The sequence below is a fragment of the Thermomyces dupontii genome (assembly GCF_041956625.1).
Source record: "Thermomyces dupontii strain NRRL 2155 unplaced genomic scaffold VTN31scaffold_5, whole genome shotgun sequence".
Classification (NCBI taxonomy): domain Eukaryota; kingdom Fungi; phylum Ascomycota; class Eurotiomycetes; order Eurotiales; family Trichocomaceae; genus Thermomyces; species Thermomyces dupontii.
The window spans coordinates 638,989-659,037 of NW_027192311.1; the positions used below are offsets into that span (position 1 = coordinate 638,989).

A 20,049-nucleotide genomic window follows, 5' to 3' on the forward strand; every position below is an offset into this window, starting at 1 on the left:
AAATAGAGAGAACGAAACACACTTGGCAATCATGTCCCTTGCTATAAACAAGTTGACACCAAAACAATGACAACGTAAGAAATTCGAAGAGGTATATACCACTAGGAAACGAGGAAGAACACAGTTGCCCGCAAGCAAAGAGTCAGAACTCATCCAACATTCAAAACTGGATAATGGATAACGTTCACAGACAAAAGAAAAAAAAAAAAAACAGACGATCATAGCACGTCACGAATCTTTGCATACAGCTCTGTCTCTTCGAACTTGAAATTTGGATCAGGTTCGCAGAACGGGTGCTGATTCAACAGCGTACCCGCCGTAGGTCGGTCACCCGCATCGCTTTAAGACAGTATGGTTAGAATACTGTGAGCCAAGAGGAGATGGAAGAATGGTAGCTTACATTGTAAAGCAATCGTACATAAACGCCAGCGCCGCAGGGCTGATGTTCATCGACACATCGTCCGGGATCGGTGGCGCTTGACTCAGACTGCCGAGCTTGAAGATAGCGCCAATGGCCTCTTCCTTGCTCCACGGCCGGCGCCCAGCAAACATCTCCAGTACCACACAGCCTAGGGACCAGATGTCCACCTTGGCACTGTATCCTTGACCCTGTGATTGCACCACTTCGGGAGCCATCCAGAAGATAGACCCTTGCATCGAGTTCGAGGCGTCATTGCCGTAGATGTTGTCCGACTTTTTGGAGATGCCGAAGTCGGAAATCTTGCAGGTCCCGTCTAGATCTAGAAGGATATTGTCTGCCTTGAGATCCCGATGCAGGATGCCCTGATCATGCAGATAGGCGAGACCACTTAGCGTTTGCCGTGTCAACGATTTCACCACGGGTTCCTCGAATTTGCCATGCTTTCGGAGACAGCTGCCGATTGAGCCACCCGAAATATATTCGAGGTAGATGGAGATGGAGAACTCAGCTCGTTCGCACCCTAGATACTGGACGATATTCGGATGCTCGAGATGCTGCATGGTGTCGATCTCATGGTTCATCGCAGCCACCATTTCCTTGATACGGTCCTTGTCCTGGCCTGCGACTCGAGGATTGATTTCCACTTGTTTCACAGCTAGGACCTCGCCCGTCTCGGCGTTGATGCCCATGTATACTCTGCCGTAAGTGCCCTTGCCAATAAGTTGGCCACGGATGATACGGAACGTTGGTTGTCGTTGTGGGACGTTGTCCTGCTTATTGCCTGTCGCACGAACCGGGTCCAGTTCACTCAAGCGACTGCCAGGCTTGGGACTGATCTGCATAATCTTCGCGCCGAACATCTTTGTGCTCTTGCGACGGAGAATGTCGCCAGACCTTGCGTTGGACGAATTGTGGACGCTGCGGTTCCGATTGACCTGCTGCGCCCCTTTTGCGACTTCTCGGATGGACTTCATTCGGTTCAATCCGCCAGAACGATTAACATTGCGCTGAGCGACGTTCGGCCTGACTGTCGACTCATTTGATTCTGACCCTCCGGTGTCTTGAGACTGAGATACTTGTGAAAGACCCGAGCTTTCGGGCCCCGTCGGAGAGGGCGGTCCTGCAGTCGGCTCCAGATACGGCTCGTCCAAATCAATACCGGGAAAGAACTCATCCAAGTTGTCAATGACGCCATCCACTGGAGGTCTGCTAGCCCAAATATCATCCCTGGCGAACGAGTCCCTCCGCATTTCCCATTCGTCATCAGACGACTGCATTGAGAAGGGAACTTTTGTCTCTTGCTTAGATTTGTCTCCGTGGCTTGCCCGCCCGTCCGGGCCAGAACTCGGAACATGCCAGTCTTCGGTCCCTTGATCGCTCGCGTTCGGGGACTTGAATGACACCGACAAGCCTTTGTTATGGCGCCCTGGTGTTTTCAGGGTCAAAGATGGCTTTTGCGTGCGCTGTAATTCGGGTGATGATGCTTCAGACGTTTCCGGGCCTTTGCCCTTGTCATTTGATTGGTTTCTGTTCGTTGACAGGGGGATGGCAAAGAGGCCATCATCCGAATCCTCGTCATCCGACGTTGCTTGTGCGGTCTTGCTGGTGTCGAATGACACCTTCGGGTCCACAAATTCGTATTCCGGCCCTGAAGACTTGCGGTTCTGCGAAGGTGATGATGGCGCGGGTGCAGTTGACGAGGGCGCAGTTGATGAGGAGGCGGAAGCGCTGGTGGGGGTCTTTCCAGCACTCGATTCTGTGTCGCCGGGACTAGGAGTGGATTGAGACGTGAATGAGAATGAGCCACTTGGCGTGGCGATAGAGGATGCCATTTGCCCAGCACTGGCGACAGCTGACATGATCCCATTGCCCAGCTTTGGACTGAGAGGAGGCTTCTTGCTGTCATTTCCACTCTCTGCAAGATTCGACCGCTGTTTCTGCCGAGCAGCAGTTCGCTGATCACGACCGCGATCGGCCGTCTTTTTGCTAAGAGAATTGACCTTGGTGAGCGTGGTCGACTCGGTTGGTGCTGACGGAGGCTTGCGGAGTGGCACGAGATTGTCATGTTGTCTCCTGTCCTCGAACGGAGAGCTGCGACGCGCATCAAAGTCGATGACGCCCTTGCTCCTGATGGCAACGTCGTTGTGGGAATTGTCATTGCGTATTGGCTGATGCTGCTGCTGAGCCTGTTTGGACCTGAGGTAAGCTTGCTGTTTACGCTCAACCTCACGTTTGTACTCCTCATGTCGCGCGATGAGATCCGCATCGTAATTGGCATCATCTGGAGTCTTCTCCGAGGATGATGTCGTACTGGGTTGCTGGCCAGTCGAACTTGCTTTTGGTGTCTGGCGCGATCCATGCGGTGAGGCCGGTCTCCCAAATCCGTGGGCAGCCACCCTAGCCTGGGCTTCTTCGTCCAAGGGTTTTCGATGCACCTGATGGCCAGAGATCGGGGACTGGACGTGTTTCTCAGGCCATGAAACTCCCAGGCCCGTTATGCCTGGCTCGAAGTTACCCCGAATGAAGAAAAATCGCAAAGTACCAAATGGATCCGAACGAGGCCGCAATGTTTGCACAAGCATCGAATCATTCAGAGGATCATCGAGGTCCACCTGCCCTGGTTCAATGCTGTAAATTTGCGCACTGGACCAGTCGCCAATCCCCAGATTCCGGCACATGACGGCGCGCATGCTTTCCGCTGTTTCAACATCGGTAATGTCAACCAAACGATAGTTCCAACCATCGTAAGTGACGAAGACATATCGGCGATTCCTTGACGCTGACCGTCTCTTCCCAGAACTTCTTTCGTAGTCGGAAAAGGAAGCTGATAGCGGGCGGTCCGTCAACGATAAGTCGCTGCTGTTATATGCTGGCCTTGCAAATGGACTGTTCGCAGATTGACGCACGCTGATGGGGCTCGTGGGTGACTCCAGGCACTGCTCCTCCGGTGATGGATGAGAAGAATCATTGGTTTTGGCCTTTTTCCGGAAGAACCCCAGCAGACCCTTTCCTTCTCGGTCGCGCGACTCCTGGGTGGCGGGACGATTGACATCAGATCCCTGCTTGCGACCCTCATAAAATCGTGGGGTGGCACTTCGGCCAATGGAAGAGTCGGTGCTATGGCCCCTAGAATGATCGGCTTTGCCGGGGATACTGAGATCACCCATGGACGACGATGTAAGACCAGGGTGTGCTGGCACAGCGTGCTGGGCAGCAGGACTTCCACTCAATGGGCTATCATCGTATGGACGAAGGGATGGGGACGGAAAAGGTACTGGGTCACCCGTTGTTGGACTCTGCCTGCGCAAGTCATCCAGGCCTGCAAGCACATTCCGAGAGTAATCCGATCGAGGGAGGTTGAAACCATCAGCACCATCGACATCTGATTGGCTATGATCGGACCTCAAGGTCACTGGAGCGGTTACGGAGCGCATCTGGATGTTGCTGTGCCTATTTGCGGCCGGCGGCCCATGTCGATGAGCGGGATGTTGGCTAGCGGCGTTGTTATCGTGCGATGCCAATCCAGGATCCTGCCCTAAGTTCGGAGAACCTTCTAGTCCGCCTTCTGTCGAGGCACTTGTAAGATACGACTGAGATTCACGGCGTGTCTGAGCCGGCGCTGGCTGATCCATGCTGTCATCATCATTGATTTGCCGAATGAGCTTCCGCATACGCTTGCCCTCTTCCCGCTCGCGACTTTGATTCCAGGCGACTCCGCTCTTCTGACACTCCTTCTCGAGTTGCGGATACACAACCTGGTGCATCTTCCCCAGATTGCCCCTGCCGTTAGCTCCCTGTCCTAGCTCCAGAAAATCGGCTCCCTCGATCTCCAAAGTCTTGAATGTCTCTTGCCATTCCTTCGAAAATCCATTTCGGGCAAGCCAGCTAACAACGCGCTCAAGCGGCCACTGCACAGCAGGGTCGGAATGGGATTGGGACCCCGCAACGTCATTGCCGGAGCCGGAATTGGGCATGGAGTGAGCGGGTGTAGAGCTGGATGCTGCTGCAGATGATCCGACGTCATGACTACCAGCCGGGAGTAGAGATGCGGGAATGTTTCGTGATGGAGTAGCAGGAACGCCCCCATCTCGCTTGTTTGAATTGTCCGTGAGTCCCGAGTCAGATGCCGTCCGTAGGCGCTCCGCGGCTGCAGGATTGTAAGCAGGATCGTAAGGAGGTGGGATACCGACCCCAGGCCCAAAAGTCTCTCCGACAGGGATATACGTGGCCGAAGTAAGGGGCTGTTCAGTCGTTGCAGATGAGATTGGAATTGACAAGGGTGCGGATTGGCGGCCATATCCCAGCTGGGACTGACTCCCTGAGAGCAACGATGGAGGTGGTGGAGGCGGCGGAGGGAAACCTTGAGGTATTCCGTGCCTTGCCCAATTCTGCCATGCTGGGTTGACTCCGAAACTAGAATTCGGCGGCGGACCAGGCGGCGGTGGAGGGACCACTCCGTGCGATTGGGAAGACGGGATACGTGGCGGCGGCGGAGGAAGAGGAATAATGTGCGATTGAGTCGACTGCGAGATGGGAGGAGGTGGGGGGATATATGACTGTCGCTGGCCGTCCATAGTAGCTAGAGGTGCTCACAAACTGAGAGCTCACAGCAGCTAATCCACCAAGTATGCCATCCAGGAAAGCCAGGCCGCCATCTCAATCCATTCCTACCATCTCAAATCCACCTCCGATGGCCTCGATGACCTAGAGCAAATCTGAGCTGCGGCAGCACACCGACGCTGACGCCTGGCAATCGACCGTCTAAACGGTGCGGTGCCACAGATGCGTGGGCGACACTGGATTTCGCAATTTTTATCGGGGTAGGGAGACAAGTGAAACGAGTTGTGCCTGAGGAGCCGCGGCGAAAGAGGACCGAAGTCTGAATAACTGGTAGAAGCAATGGTCACTGATCAAGCCCGCGGTACGAGTTATTGCAGGTCATCGAGTGCTGGTCACTGACTCGAAAATGAAGATGCTTGAATTCAGGATGCTCTGTTGGACTCGATGGGCGCAGGGATCTGGCTAATGCGCTCCGCTCCGCCAACGTCCAGGTGTCGGCCTCAACGCTAACTTCATGCCCTGGTCTCCTGGCTCTGTTTACAGCAAGCTGGGAGCTCAGCTCCGCGTCTGGAGTAGGGATATGACCCGAAAAAGTCTCATCTGAACTAAACCAGCCAATTCGGCAGTCGACAGCTCCTGTCTCTGGCTTTGAATTTCTGAAACCTTCGGCCACCCTGACAATCCGGGTATGATCACGTGACATTCGGCCAATTAAAATCACATGACGAATATAACCTACGTAGGTAACTAAATCAAAAGTTACGAAAATATCGCAGAGGGGACTACGAGTACTCGTACTGTATGGCTCAAATCGGAACTCTTCCTCTTGTCATAAAATTGTCGGTGTCCCGAAACTCTCTGGGGCCTATTATTCCCGCCCTGTCTTCCCTATCTTCCAAAGAGCATGAGTTTATCCATCATTCCCGCGCTCTACTCTTTGCTGCCTCCGTGGTCTTTTTCAGAGCAGACGGGGCATCCTCCCGTGGCATGTACACCTCCACGATCTGCATGCGTTAGGCAAGAGACCTTGAGAAGAAGAAACGGATGACTCACCTGAAGACGCGAGGCCGAAGAGAATGCTTTGTTCGCAAATAACTGAGTCAATTCATGCCGCGTTTTGACTCTGTGGGTGTCAAATTGCTCCTTGCGGCCTCCGAACGTTGACGGGATGTCCACGAAGCTCCATTGCTGGATGTCATTGTACTCTTCAGTCCACCCATGGATGTATCGCTCAATTGTGTACCCCTCGTTGCAGATCACGAATCTGCATGGCCAGTCAGACTGTTGAAGAAGTCGGGCGTCTTGTAGTGACACTTACATGATGGGTGTGAGTCCTCGCCTGAGCATTGTGCTGATTTCCTGTACAGTGAACTGCAAGCTACCATCCCCGACAAAGAGGATGGTGCGCCTGTCTCTTCCCTGGTCCTCGACTGCCAATGCAGCGCCTTGACAGGCTCCAACGGAGTACCCGATGCTTCCCCAGAGCACCTGGCTAATCGCAGTGACGCCCTTGGGGAATCGAGTGTGCCACACACCAAAGTTCGCTGTGCCGGTTTCCGTGATGATGATGTCCTCCTCCTGAAGCCATTGACCGACAGTAGGCCACAACCAGTCATGAGTGATGATTGTATGGGAGGAATCTCGTTCCTCGCTCGGAACTCTGTTGGAAATTGGGGGAGTGGGTTCCGCAGTCAGCTTCCCCATTTTCTGAATAACCTTTCGAAGGACGCCCTTCATGTTGATATTGGGATATTCTGAATACCGTACTCTCACAAAAGTGCTGTGGAAGTCTATCGTATTCAGTTGTCCGATGCGATACGTGAACCCAGCGGTATTGAAATCAGATTTGATGGCGCCGATACTCAAAATGAGGTCTGACGATTCGACGACTTCTCGCACTCCCGGATTGGACCCGTCTCCTGCGTAGACTCCTCCGAAATTGGGCTGTGTTTCATCCACCGCTCCCTTACCCATCGGCGCAACAAATGTTGGGAGACCCGAAGCTGCTATCAAGTCCTGGACTTCCTCAAGAACACGATGTCGAATAGCGCAGGCATCGACGAGAATGACAGGCTTCTTGGCGTTTTTCAGATATCGCAGCACGACCTCTACCACGTAATCTTCTTTCTCCGGGTCATTCGGAGGCCGGCTGAGATCAATTGGGGTCTTCAGCCGCTCTCCTTCGACCTTTTGATCAACAATGTCCGTCGGAAGCGCAATATACACTGGTCTGCTGCGGATCCAGCACTCTCTGATCGCATCGTCAATGTAAGTGGCAGCCTCGCGGGCATCATTCAGCTTGGCCACCGCGCACGAGATACCGGCGTTCATGTTCACAAAGACATTAAAATCTCCGTTACCGAGCGTATGGTGAAGCAGCATGCCATCACGCTGGGATGCCGTGTTCGGCTGGCCGACAATATGCACCACAGGGACGTACTCGGAATACGATCCTGCGATGGCATTCAGAGCAGAGAGCTCGCCCACACCAAACGTGGTGATCAGCGCGGCAATGCCGTTTACTCGGGCATATCCGTCGGCGGCATATCCTGCAAACAGAATCCGGTCAATCTTACGTTCCGGGCATCGTTGTCTAGTTTCACGTACCGGCATTGAGCTCACTGCAGTTCCCCACCCAGCTCAGGCCACATTTCCCCAGCGAGTCGAGCGCTACGAGGTTATAATCGCCAGGAACACCGTGTACGGAGCGCACGCCAACCTCGTACAGTCGGCGGTAAAGGTACTCGACGACCGAGATAGGATCTTTCAATTCCCTGGTGACTATATCCGACATGGCGTAATATCGCGATATTTCCTTTTTGCTGCGGGGGAAAAGTAAAACGATGTTGCATTCAATAATACATGGCGAGTTGGTGGCCAAACTGGTTGGGATATAAAGTCCGGATGATTGACCATGATGTCATGATTGATCCCTGTTGCATGTTGACGTCTACCTATGACTAAGTCGTACGTGCACGTGCCAATCGGATGTTTGCTGTAGATGTGCTCTTTAAAGTACGTCAGTTGAGGTTACTGTGCATTATCTCAAAGCAGGTTCGAAGTTCACGAAGGGAGTGAGAGTAAGTATAGATAGGGGGTGCGGGCACGAGTAGAATATTGACGCAACAAGGAAACGGTGCCAGCACGGAAACACAACCTCTGAGATTTGAACAAAACCTCCAAAAACGCCGCCAAAATGATCCGATCAGCTCTTCAAGTTTTGACCAGTTATTATTCAGCCATTACATTATGTACATACCAAGGTACCTTCTAATTTCTGCTCGATTTGACCCATGAGTGGGCGCAACAGGAGCGGACAAAAAAACACCAGGTCACAAAACCGAAAACGAGAAGTTGACAATTCAAAGTAACCATAAGCGCGTAAATGATGAAGTTGTACAAATCAGAAACTACATCCCACTATTCTCCAGGTTCCATTCTTCATTAACCCGCAGTCAGTTAACTCTCGAGGGAGTTGAGGCTTTGTGTGGCGAGTTTGAAAGCTGTTAACCCACATGAATTCGTTGGTCATCGACGTCCCATCATGATGTGGTTGATAACGCACCGACACAGCTTGTCAGCACGCGAATGGGCCGAGGTCGCTGCACGGGATGATGTCCTTAACCGGATGATTAAAGACCCTTCAAGACGGCGAGAGCCGTTTCCCACCTGACCTGAAAGTACGCGTTTCTCTGTCTGAATGCTCCCCGGATGAACACGGCGGGTTGCGTTCTCGGGGCCGGAGATGGGTCCCCAACAAAATTGGGAAGAGAAAGTGCGTGTCCGGTCGAGGGCGAAGGGTCGGGGTTATATAGATGGTGTTGGGGCAGCGAGCGGACGGGCAAAAGCGGCGAGACGGGAGCGAAGAGGGCGCTAGGCCGAACGTAGTAAGCGCTATGCCGTTCCGGGTAATGGGATGACCGTGAGGGGCAGGCGGTCGGCGACGGCAGGACGGTGAGCAATGGGAGCCGTTTCCGGCGCCCCGCTTGCCGTCCGTCAGAATACTTAGTAATTATTACAACCTGCCGCTGATCTATCTAATTAACACATGAATTCCCAATTAGAACTCCCATGATGACACAACTGGTTCATGAACGTATTTCGCAGTCTTGATTGTGACGCAGAGCCCTGTGGCTCGGCTTTCACCGCTGAAACTCAGACTCAGTATCGACACATCTCTTTCAAAACCTCAATCAATCGTCTTCGGGCCTGCAGTTCCCCTTCGTGGTTGGTGTTGTGATAACATGATTCGGTGATTGTGTATACTTGTCGGTAGCAAGAATACCTGAGTTTGTCAGTCGAAAGAGATTCTCAAGCACGAGATTCGGCAATGACAACCGGCTAACTCACAGAAGAAGACGCGGCGCCGCCGATGGGGTTTTCAGTACTGTTGACCCAAATCCTGTTAGGAGGGCTTCTGATGGGGACTCAAAGACATCGGTCATAAGTATGTCACCCCAGATTGCACTTTCGAGGTCCACTATCGCGTTGAGTTCCTTCGAGTCCGGGTCCAGAATCACCTGGGATTGCCGGCCGAGATCGACAACCACCAACCGGGAAACCGTGACCGAATCCAATGCAGGGGCCAGTCGCAAAATCTGTTGCCGAATAACCCCGTAGGGCAAATGTATAAACCTATCCTCCGCGTCATGAAGAAGTTCTTCAAAGAGACCAAGAAACGCCGAACGCCATGAATGGGTGCCTGCACCCGCTGCGACTTTATCCAGCGTGCCGAATTTGGGCGACGTCTGTTCGCCGATGGTTTGGACCAAAGAACCCAAACGCCTGTCGATTTTGGCACGATCTTCGTCGGAAAGAGAGGGTCCTAGGTCACGCAATGACTTTCCTTGCACGTACTGTCGGAGCAAGAAGCCAGACCCTAGGCAGCTCTTCTGAAGGGAATAATAATGCAATCGAGGAATGCATGGAGTCGCGCTTTGGCCCAGTAACGAGAGCGCGAGAACCTCGGTCTCCAAGGAATGACGCTCCCTTCGCAGCAATGGGACGCCGGATGGTGGTGAAGCTTTCAGGATGAGCTGCTCATCGTTGGACAACTTGAGAATGCGCAAAGAATGAGTGCCATCTCCCAGGCTTTGCGCGTGTTGGACACGAATCGTGGGCGGAAAAATCGATCGTACCACTTGCTGGAGTGAATTGTTGATTGAGAGCTCGACATTCTGTGAAGATTTCATAGTATCATGGCGTTCACCGGCGTCCCTGCAAAGGAAAGGCATCTCTTCGTGTCCAACCCATTGAGCAGGAATACACTTGGAAACTCTCGGGCAAATGTAAACGTAGTAGAACTCGAACTGCCGTTGATACAATTCACAGCTCTATACTCCGTAGTAGTTCAGATATTTAAATACATTGGAAGAATCTGGAAACGGCATCCGAACCAAGATAATGTATAAAAGTCGGGTTCCAGAGAGAGTCAGGCGATCCGAGATTGGACTCGTAATTGACTGACAGGTTCCAAACCGGCAGTGACTCCGTTAACATTTGATGCCATTCTCATGGTTACTCGCGAGTCAGAACCAGTAGAATGCGCTACATGGGGATTGTCGCCTCGCCTCGGATAGACGTGCTGACGCGGTGTTGGAGCAGCCGTCTTACCCGTTCTGGCCGCCGACAGCTCACCGGCCTGGCGGATTTACAAACATACAATCATATACATGAGCCCATTGGGATAGCTGCGATAGCTGGAAATGGCTTGGCCATGACTGGTTGGCGGTGGCCAAGGAGGTTCGGCACAATCGACGACATTCGGGTAAGCAGCCGAAAGTCAGACGATGGTAGACGAACTTTGGCGAGGGATGAGGAGCGGCCGCCAGATCAAGCGAGCCTATTTTTGCCTCTCAGGTCGAGACTGTTGAGGCCTCAAACCACGCTGCCAGTCTGCCAGAGACTTGGTGATGGTTGGTGATGGGGAAAGACTTTCCACTGCTGAAGGCTTGGAGCATAAAAGTCTCGCTTGTTGCTGGCCAATCAACAGGCCATTTAGGCGAGACGGAACAGTTCAACCGATCGGACCGAGGCGTACCTATGACGTTGTCATGGATTGCGACCCTCGCTCCCTCGCAGCGGTAACAGGGTGACAGAATTGATCAATTCAGGAACAATTGATGCGACTGGGGAGATTGTATTGTGAGCATTTCGGGACTGATCTTCAGTCATTATCGAGTCTCCAACACAGCTTAAGTTACAAGTCCCTTGTGCTGGGTTCGGACTTCAGAGCCACTTCCAGTACGGAGTCCGGAGTAGTTATGGAGAATTTATCTGCTAAAACGACTGTCTTCTTACTATTGGTCGAACAAGCTCAATTTTGAATAAGGGGTTCGGATTTGAAGTTCATATCGACGTACTCTACCAAATCAGATTTAGCAATCGCTTGAGAAGCGGAATTTGCGCACTAACTCCTCATAGTTAGGTTGGCTTTACCTAAAATAGTAAAGGGATTGCCGTGTTAGCAAAAAAGTCAGTCAAAATAAGTTAATCATATATACCGTAGGTACTTACGTATACAGTGCACGACTATTCCCTCCCTGCAATCGGCAACGCTTATGTTACAACTCAAGTTCTCGAATCCCGAACCAACAAAACCTGTAAGAAGTATTCTGCCAGGCCCAGGCAACAGCAAGTCAGTCTTCCCTCGAAAGTCGGAAGACTTGTGCCCGATCCCCGATGTCATGATCGGTTTTCCAAATCTTCAGTTCTTGCCAGCTCGGAGCTCTCGGGAGCGATTTGCCTTGTTGCCTTATCGATCGAGGATGCAATTGTCGTTCTGGGAATCAAGATCCTATATCCAAACAGTACAGTATTCTTGTAAACCGCATAGAGTTTTCTGCTTTCCCAAAACCAGGTTCGATGTCGTTCTCTTCTCGACTGGCCGAGTGGGCATATCTTCAAAGCTTACGGAGTTATGTGACGAGATGAGAGCACCACGTACAACGACAGTGCCATTGCGTTTGTTGTGTTGAAAACAGAGGTACGGAGTATTGCTCTAGATTTGGCTGCCCATCGCTAACAGCACCGTTTCAAGCTTATTTCTCGATGGTGGTCTTGGGGGTTCGTCTGTCGATTTGTAGTGTGATGGTGTGACCATCCGAACCACCCCGTTGGCTTGTCAAGGCCAGTCTCCTATATTTGGTGTAGGATTTTCTCATATCACTTAGTCGGCACTTCCAGCAACACTGTCGGCCAGTCCCTGCTCCGCCCTCTGGGGAATCCTCTTGGGGAAATTGTTGGTCTGGTTGCATTCTTCCGTCCTCGCCGGAGAGGCCGGCAGTTAAGCAGTATCTCGAGTTGCTGAGAAGTCTCATAAATCTCAGGACTAAAGGCCGAGCAGATGCCGAAGATTCTGCGGCGACCTCGTGTTCTTCCGACGGCGCCATTGCACAAGCAACAGTTGCTGTCTCTTTGTCGTTTAATTCTAGCTGCCAAGGGTGATTCTGTCAGGAATGTCAAAGAAGCCGGGAGTGTTTTTTTCATCTACCCCTTCCATATACTGAAAAAACACCAATTCACTTTCCTGCTCCATTACTCTTTCCAAACCCAGCCTCATTCGCTGACACCCCAGAACTGCTGTGTTTGATTATAGATAGTTTTGTTCGATGTCAGGTGCAAAATCCAAAAAGCTTTCTCATGGCTGGCTTCAGCAGCGTGTTCCTAGAGGGCTCATCAGATCGATTATGTGGATTCCTTGTGAGGCGATAGTGCTTCAGCATCGATGTGATTCCCCCAAGTACTCGGTATTTATGACCCCGCAGCTCCTGCCGTTCATCGATATCGGGTTCATGAACATCGTCATTGAATCTCAAAGCTAGTATGGAGTCCAGCGAAAGGAGGGCAATGATGTTGAGCATCATAATTCTCCGCTACCTAGATGATAGGAATTTGGGGTGATTCTTAGGTATGCGACTGCGCACACACCAAAGTGGGCATCATTGGACGACGAATGATACTTTCGGCATCCACCATCCCCCAATCAGCCCTAACCTTTGGCGAATGGGACTTAAGATCCATGTACTCATAGTAGTCAACTGGTTACATGGCTCTCTTGCTCAGTGCTAGATCATCTAGAGACCGAAAATCACTCAAGGACGAAACCATTGTATCCAAAGTTCGCAATAGTCGTCATGTCGTAGCTCGTACAGGAGTCCGGAGCGGTAAACGTATTCGAATGGAAACGTGGGTGGCACTGCTGTCATTCGGAGGCAGGAGCTGTGGACGCTTTCGGGGCAGGGCGATAGAGTTCAGCCAGGTTGTAGCGTTTAAGGTCGTCATAGTCGCTGCCGACGACACTCATCCCAATGACATTCTTGAGAGACTACCATCAGCAAAAAGTCGGCGCAACAGACTCGGGTGAGGCTCACTTGAATAACAAGCACAATGATCAACAGATCATAATGTTTCAGATCGACAGAATGCTCGCGCCCAACTACACTAGCCACCGTCTTGATGATCGTGTCTCTCGAGAATTTGTTGTTATTGGTGATTGTGGGTCGGATTGCGAACTGTCCAAGCGAGCTGTCAGTCTGATAGTGCCCTTCTCGCTTTGGCGCGTGCGAGCACTGTGATTTGAGACGATAACGAACCTTCTTGGACCCACCCCCCGAGTGGAAATGCGGCCCGAGCACTGTCTTAGCGAATTCTGACAGCTCAACCGACAGGGTTTTCCGGACGAGAGACACTGGAGTCATCCGCCGCACCCAACGGCATTGCTTCTGCTCCGGATGTGCTTTTGCTTCAGCGCATAGGTCGTGGACTAGCTTTACCGGGTCAATCGACTTGTCAACCCGGATGAATACCACTTGGTACAAGTCAACAAGGATGACCGATGCGAGCATGCTTCAAAAATTCACGAGCGGCTTACTGCAGGGAATGTCCAATTTGATAGGTTGAAATAAGCGGGAAGCGGACGACTTCGGTTGCAGCCCTTCCACCTCTTTCTTGATCTGGGCCTCGATGTCCTCCTCTCCCCCATCTGGTGAGTTCTCCGTTCCTGCGGACGACTCTGCACTTTCGACTCTCTAAGTGCGGCGAGTCAGTCGGCTTGATTCTCGCCTAGATAATTCTGGAAGGTACATACTGAAGAGAACAGATCTAGGGCTTCGGCAATGCACTTGTTTTCTTTTCCCATGTCACATGTCACGAAGACGCCAGCATCGCCACTCTCGATGATGACTCGGCCACCGGCTTTGGAATCCCGGTGTTTTTGACCGCCCTGGATGTCGTCAGTGCTTCAGCGCCCGGATCAAGAGACAAGGCACACCTTCGGTACTCGTGGAGACCTATCCGTCGACGGACCCTCCAGCTTCCGTTTCGCGTTCTGCCCGCTGTCTGACATTTGGGATGAGAGAATTCGAACTTATAACTACTCGTCCAAAGAAGCCCAGGTTACGACAACGAGAGCATGGGCACCGTGGGATGACTGCTCCAAAATTAGAGCTGTCAATGGTCCAGTGACAGCCTTGGATCCGGTAGTGATACAGTTGTAAGATTCAATTGTTCTCCAAAGTGCTGATAATGGACGGGACTGAAGGATTGGGAGTTTTGGGACACGGGCCAACGTTGGTGCGATGAGAGTAACTGTGGCTGTCGTGCTTACTCTGAGCCAGCAATTTTTCCACCCGGTAAAGCAACTCTTAACTCGGCCGAAGACCTTGTCCTGGGGTCAGTAAGGTACGTTGTTGTCAGGGCTTGAGGTGCCACCACTAGGTTGTGGCTGGAGCAAGCTAGAGGTAGACTATGAGCTGCAAAGTGCAACCCGTACATGTATTTCAGAATCCAGGCTTGCCCAAGGCTCCATACCATATGAGGTAATTATCGTTGATACATAGCTTGATGAATGCAGTACCTCTTCTGCGCTATACTGGAATAGGAATTCATACGAGGACTACGGATACTCACCGTACCTTTTGCATCTTTGCATGATATGGCCGATTAGAGCTTGCAGAAATGCAGAGACATGAAAAGAAGCAAATCGTAGGGCAGTTTATCCTCCATTGTCTGCCAAGGCAAGTAACTAAGAGTACTCCGTAGGAAGAATGTATTCAGCTCTGAGCAGTCCCCGTCGCAGAAAGAGTTACATCATGTACTTAACTACCTGGTAGGTACTCCGTCCATTGAACAGGAGTTTATGCTCTATGAGTACATTTGGAGTTGGCCCATCTCCGACGTTGTTCTCGTAGCGTTAAGCATTCCTTGAAGAAGTTGAAAGTACCTATGTATATACCGGCGATGCGGATGTACATCATCTGGATGGCTGCCATCCTAATCCCAAGTTGGTCAAGCGTAGAGCAGATGGAGGGGTATCCGCGTCGCGTCCACCAATCGGCTGTCGGATTCGGGAAGCATGTCGAGCCCTGGTGGGGAAGAATGACGAAGCTCGATCCGAAGGAAAATCAAACAACATAAGTTTCAAGAAACTTGAAGCAAAGGAAAAGAAGATAGATCAACGGAACTCTCTGCTATCCCACTGTACACTCTGGCTTCGTCCTTTTGTGGGAGCTGCCAACCATGGCGCATCTCCTTCGAGGCAAGCAGTCGGGCATTCAGAAGGATCTGTCCGAGGGCCTCATACCAGAACTGTTCGCTCTTGATGATGTACGTAAGCGGTCTTCCGGGTCCCGATTCTCTTCATGTGGTTGAGACTCACACCGAGTGGTTAGTTTGCACGGTATGGCATCAACTCTCGCATCACTACGATAGCCTACGACCCCGTCCAGTCTTTACTCGCCGTGGGAACCGATGATACGCAGGACGGCACCGGCCAGATCTATGTGTTTGGACAACGGCGTGTGTCCGTCACCTTTCAGCTGCCTCGGAAGGCATCTGTCAAGCATTTACAATTCTGCGCCGACAAACTGGTCAGCGTGGACACAAGAAATGAACTCTGCATCTTCTCGCTGGAGACGAGAAAGATGCAGGCGTCCTACGCTCCACCTAGCTATGTGTCAGCCGTGATGACAGATCCTTTTTTGGACTATGTTTTCCTGGGACTGCAAAATGGTGAGTTTCTAACGAGCACTTCTTTTCCGGCTCTCTTCTCTGACTCGATGCACAGGTGAGACTATTGCGTACGATCTGGACCGGGAGATCTTGACGCCCTTCAAGTTACCAAATCTATGGGCGGAGAAGTTTCCGCAGAAGCGGATGACACCGGTCGTGTCATTGGCTCTGGCACCTAGAGACGTCGGGAAACTGTTGATCGGCTATCCAGAAGGGGCAGTAGTTTTCTCATTCAAACAGAATGTGGTCCAGAAGTATTTTGAATATGAAGTTCCCGCCGGTGCTCCTGGAGGTGATTCAGATCCAACACTCTCCCGCGAGGTGCGCCGGCCGCGGTTAACAAAAGCCGTTTGGCACCCAAGCAACACCTTCATCCTCACTGTGCACGAGGATACCAGTCTCGCCTTCTGGGACCCGAAGGATGGGCGTCTAGTGATGGCTCGGACCATTGACAGGGTCAATGTCAACCAACCCGGACATCGACCAGAGAGCCCAGGGTCTGCACCAGGCACATTCGCTGTCAAGGACCCCATATTCCAAGTCGCCTGGTGTGCGAAGGAGAATCCAGACGACACGGGGCTCTTGATTGCTGGCGGTCGTCCTTCCAACGATCCCGACAAGAGTTTGACCTTCCTGGATCTGGGCCCGACCCCGAATTACCAAACATCGTCATGGCAAATTTTGGCCAAGTACTTTGAATCCCCTCGTCGCCGGATGAATTTGGCAATCCCGCCAGGTGCGGAAGTTGTTGATTTCTGCCTCATTCCGCGTTCGTCCCCGTACTTTGCCGGTGCCCAAGATCCCATCGCTGTTATTGCACTGTTGTCTTCGGGAGAGTTGATCACTTTGAGCTTTCCGAGTGGACATCCCATTTCCCCGACGAACATGCTCCATCCCTCGCTTTTCTTCGTCCATCCTTTCGTGACAAAGATGATCATGGCTCCAGTGAGCCGATCAAACTGGCTTGGATTAAAGGAACGGCGAGCTCAAGGCCCCAAGTTCCTCCAAGGCGGCGCCCAAGCGAAGAAACCAATGAAACGCTTCGAAGATCGAAACATTATCGTCACTGCACATGCGGATGGAGTGGTCCGACTGTGGGACGCTGGTCAAAATGATGAGATTGAGAATGTTGACGTGGTCCAAGCGGATCTAGCTCGGGCAGTTGCTCACACTGGGGCCATCGAAGTCACCGAAATGTCCTTTTCTGGTGCTTCCGGGGAACTATCCGTGGGCCTTCGAAGCGGCGAGCTGGTCATTTTCCGTTGGGGACGGAACCAATTCGCGGGACAGGAGCAGCCTCCAGGAAGAAACGAAGGTCCCGGCAAGTTGACAAACATCTTGCACCGGTCTGACCCGTATCTGAAGGATGGGCTACTCCCTGCTGTCCTGTTAGAGATGCAGAATGGACCCATTACGGCGGTCAAGAATAGTGACGTTGGCTTTGTCGCCGTGGGTTTCGAAGAAGGCAGCCTGGCGATCATTGACCTCCGGGGCCCTCAAGTCATATACAACGCCGACATCCATGAATTTATTAAAACAGCCAACAAACGGAGCAGCTTTCGCAAGAGTCGGTCTCAAGATGACGGACCAAGAGCAGCTGAGTGGCCGACCTCCATTGAATTTGGTGTCTTGACCGTAGAAGGAGATGGTATGTATATCACTAAGGTGCGAAGATACTCAGTTGTACATGCTGACATCTAAACAGACTATTCGAGCATTTGCTGTTTTGTCGGAACAAATCGCGGAAATCTCGCTACCTTCAAGATCGTGCCGGGAAGCAGTAGCACATACACGGCGTCTTTCGCTGGAGCAGTGTCTGTCGAGGATAGGGTCATTGGCATCTATCCCATTGATGCGGAGACGGGTGATCTGGCATACGCGAGCCAGGCAGCTGTGTCTGGACTCAGAAATGGCACTAAGGTGCATGGGGTTGTTGTGGCCATTTCACTGTCAGGATGCCGTATCTTCAAGCCAGCGACAAACAAAGGAGCATCAAAGACGTGGGATGATTTTCTTTGCGATTCTGCGGCTGTTGTCCGAACTGCAGGCCGCGGAACCAGTCTCATTGGTGCCTTTGGGGATGGCAATGTGCGGGCCTATTCAATCCCTGGCCTCAAAGAGATTGGCTGTGCACCAATTGGAAACGTCCTGGACGTCCGGCGATTGCCAGAGGCATTGATATCTGCCTCTGGTGACTTTGTTGGTTGGGTGGGGCCCTCAGAGATCGCTGTTTTGAGCGTTTGGGGTGCAGGTACTGAGCTGTATGTGGCGTCATGAGGTGCGTTTTTTGGATACAAATACGCTGACTATGGTTCTAGATCACCTTCTGAAGACCTCCTTTTTAATCCAGAGGCTGCCATTCCACCTCGCCCAACTATCTCTACAGTGCAATGGATTGCAGGTACTCAATATGTGTCGCCTGCTGACATGGAACTTCTGAGTAAGTATTGGTGCTTGGGTTTAATCAAGAGTGGTGTCCTGATTATCTCGCAGTTAGCGGGCCGGATCGACCGCCGTCGAAGCAGATGCTTGAGCAAATGAGACAGGAGGAGCGCGAGCGGCGCAAAGCAATGCGCGAAAGCCGTACCTCGACGCAGGGCTCAACTGGCCACAACGAAGAGAGCTACTGGGCATCCATGCAACGACAGGTCCAAGAACGGACAGAAAAACTGAACATCATGGGCGATACAATGAACAGATTGGAAGAGAGCAGCAGCAGCTTTGCCAACGATGTGAGTAAATTTGTTCAGAACCAGAAGCGAAAGGCTGTATTCGGAGGTAAGTCAAACACGACAATGAGCTATAAAACATCCGCTGATCAAGAGTACTAGCTTTGGGGGCTAAGTTTGGCTTGTGATTATGATGATAATTCTCTACCTGTAATGATTATGCACATTATGGGATTTGACAAACTCCACCTGTGCGCATGCCAGAAACGACTTATGTGTGATATTATTAAACAATCCGGAAACTTGGGAACTGGAGGATGATCTGCATCACGGTACATTACTACTGATTCAACAAGACCAATCTGCCAACATTTCAACTTCGCATTCATTCGTTCTCCAGAGAATCGATAATTAGTATTCGGGGATCTGAGGCTTCGTTCCCCACCGAGTGACAAACTGAGCCACGAGTCCCTGGAGTATGTCCTGGAACTCGGCCGTGGCAGCGACTTTTGCTCTCACAGATTCCATCCATGCTTCGTCATCTCGATGAACTTCGATGGATACGTCGTTGCGACCAGCCACCACTTTTCTCACTTCCTCGATATCGGCGAGCTGTTGGCGATACGCAAAGTATATCACATGTCTGTCGATGATTTCCTGGCTACACTCCTTGCAGGGGACGGGAATCAGTGGGTTCTGAGGCTTCACGCCCAGCTTGTCCCAGTTTTTGGGCAGCGTGCTCGTGTCGGAATCCAGGACGTGTCCGCAAGTGAAGTAGAACATGTTGGCGATGTCTCGTCTTTTATGTTGATGTCTTGACTTGGTGTCTAAGTCGCGCTGTACTTCACTCGTGGGTTAGTGTGCAATGTTATCAAGGTCGAGAAGCAAGTTCTGATGATGCTGTAGGGGGCTTCGTGAGGCTGCTTACCTTGAGGAGTTGCTAATCGCCGTCTTGAAGTTGGTGAGGTGACACACGATGAAGCAAGCAATCGTTGATCGCTGGTGGACGGAGCGTTGGTTATGAATACTCGAGTAGCAGATACTGAGCGCGAGGCGATGTGAAGAGGAAGAGAAAGGAAGACGAGGTCATCTTTTTCGCTGGACTCCTTAAGTAGGTCTGACAGAGGAAGAAGAATCTTGAGAAATTGGCGAAAAAATCCGCCAGTTTGTTTTCATAGTCCAGCGTGAGTGCAGACAAAGCAAAAGTGCGCCCATTGCGGCTCGACGTCTGGCGCTGGTAATTACATTGCGTTGCCGTATTGATCCTCTGTGAAAGAACAGTGCTATCACCGGATTTTTCCTCGTTCAATGGCATGAATTACGCTTCCGATCATGCGCAATGTTTCAGGATGCTTTGTGTCATAACGCAGTAGAACTTGTCAGTCGTGA

General features: G+C 51.6%; 5 protein-coding genes across 5 annotated transcripts; 1 reads left to right on the forward strand and 4 right to left on the reverse strand.

The window, feature by feature from the left end:
- Nucleotides 1-218: 218 nt before the first annotated feature.
- Nucleotides 219-4,995, reverse strand: VTN31DRAFT_5508 (uncharacterized protein; the record flags this gene model as incomplete). The annotated part of the gene is made up of 2 exons (XM_069406015.1): nt 219-339; nt 401-4,995. 2 exons carry the CDS (start codon nt 4,993-4,995, stop codon nt 219-221), a joined length of 4,716 nt encoding a protein of 1,571 aa, XP_069259665.1.
- Nucleotides 4,996-5,898: 903 nt separating this feature from the next.
- On the reverse strand, nt 5,899-7,775 carry VTN31DRAFT_5509 (uncharacterized protein; the record flags this gene model as incomplete). The annotated part of the gene is made up of 4 exons (XM_069406016.1): nt 5,899-5,985; nt 6,035-6,245; nt 6,300-7,530; nt 7,589-7,775. The coding sequence occupies 4 exons, from the start codon at nt 7,773-7,775 to the stop codon at nt 5,899-5,901; spliced, it is 1,716 nt and encodes a 571-aa protein (XP_069259666.1).
- An 838-nt stretch (nt 7,776-8,613) lies between these two features.
- Nucleotides 8,614-9,054, reverse strand: VTN31DRAFT_5510 (uncharacterized protein; the record flags this gene model as incomplete). Its single annotated transcript, XM_069406018.1, has 2 exons — nt 8,614-8,985; nt 9,028-9,054. The coding sequence occupies 2 exons, from the start codon at nt 9,052-9,054 to the stop codon at nt 8,614-8,616; spliced, it is 399 nt and encodes a 132-aa protein (XP_069259667.1).
- A 4,130-nt stretch (nt 9,055-13,184) lies between these two features.
- On the reverse strand, nt 13,185-14,120 carry VTN31DRAFT_5511 (uncharacterized protein; the record flags this gene model as incomplete). The annotated part of the gene is made up of 4 exons (XM_069406019.1): nt 13,185-13,298; nt 13,354-13,790; nt 13,854-14,010; nt 14,070-14,120. The coding sequence occupies 4 exons, from the start codon at nt 14,118-14,120 to the stop codon at nt 13,185-13,187; spliced, it is 759 nt and encodes a 252-aa protein (XP_069259668.1).
- A 1,379-nt stretch (nt 14,121-15,499) lies between these two features.
- Nucleotides 15,500-18,848, forward strand: VTN31DRAFT_5512 (uncharacterized protein; the record flags this gene model as incomplete). Its single annotated transcript, XM_069406020.1, has 7 exons — nt 15,500-15,586; nt 15,652-15,991; nt 16,047-17,639; nt 17,697-18,252; nt 18,310-18,431; nt 18,485-18,769; nt 18,823-18,848. The coding sequence occupies 7 exons, from the start codon at nt 15,500-15,502 to the stop codon at nt 18,846-18,848; spliced, it is 3,009 nt and encodes a 1,002-aa protein (XP_069259669.1).
- Between the last annotated feature and the right edge of the window lie 1,201 nt (nt 18,849-20,049).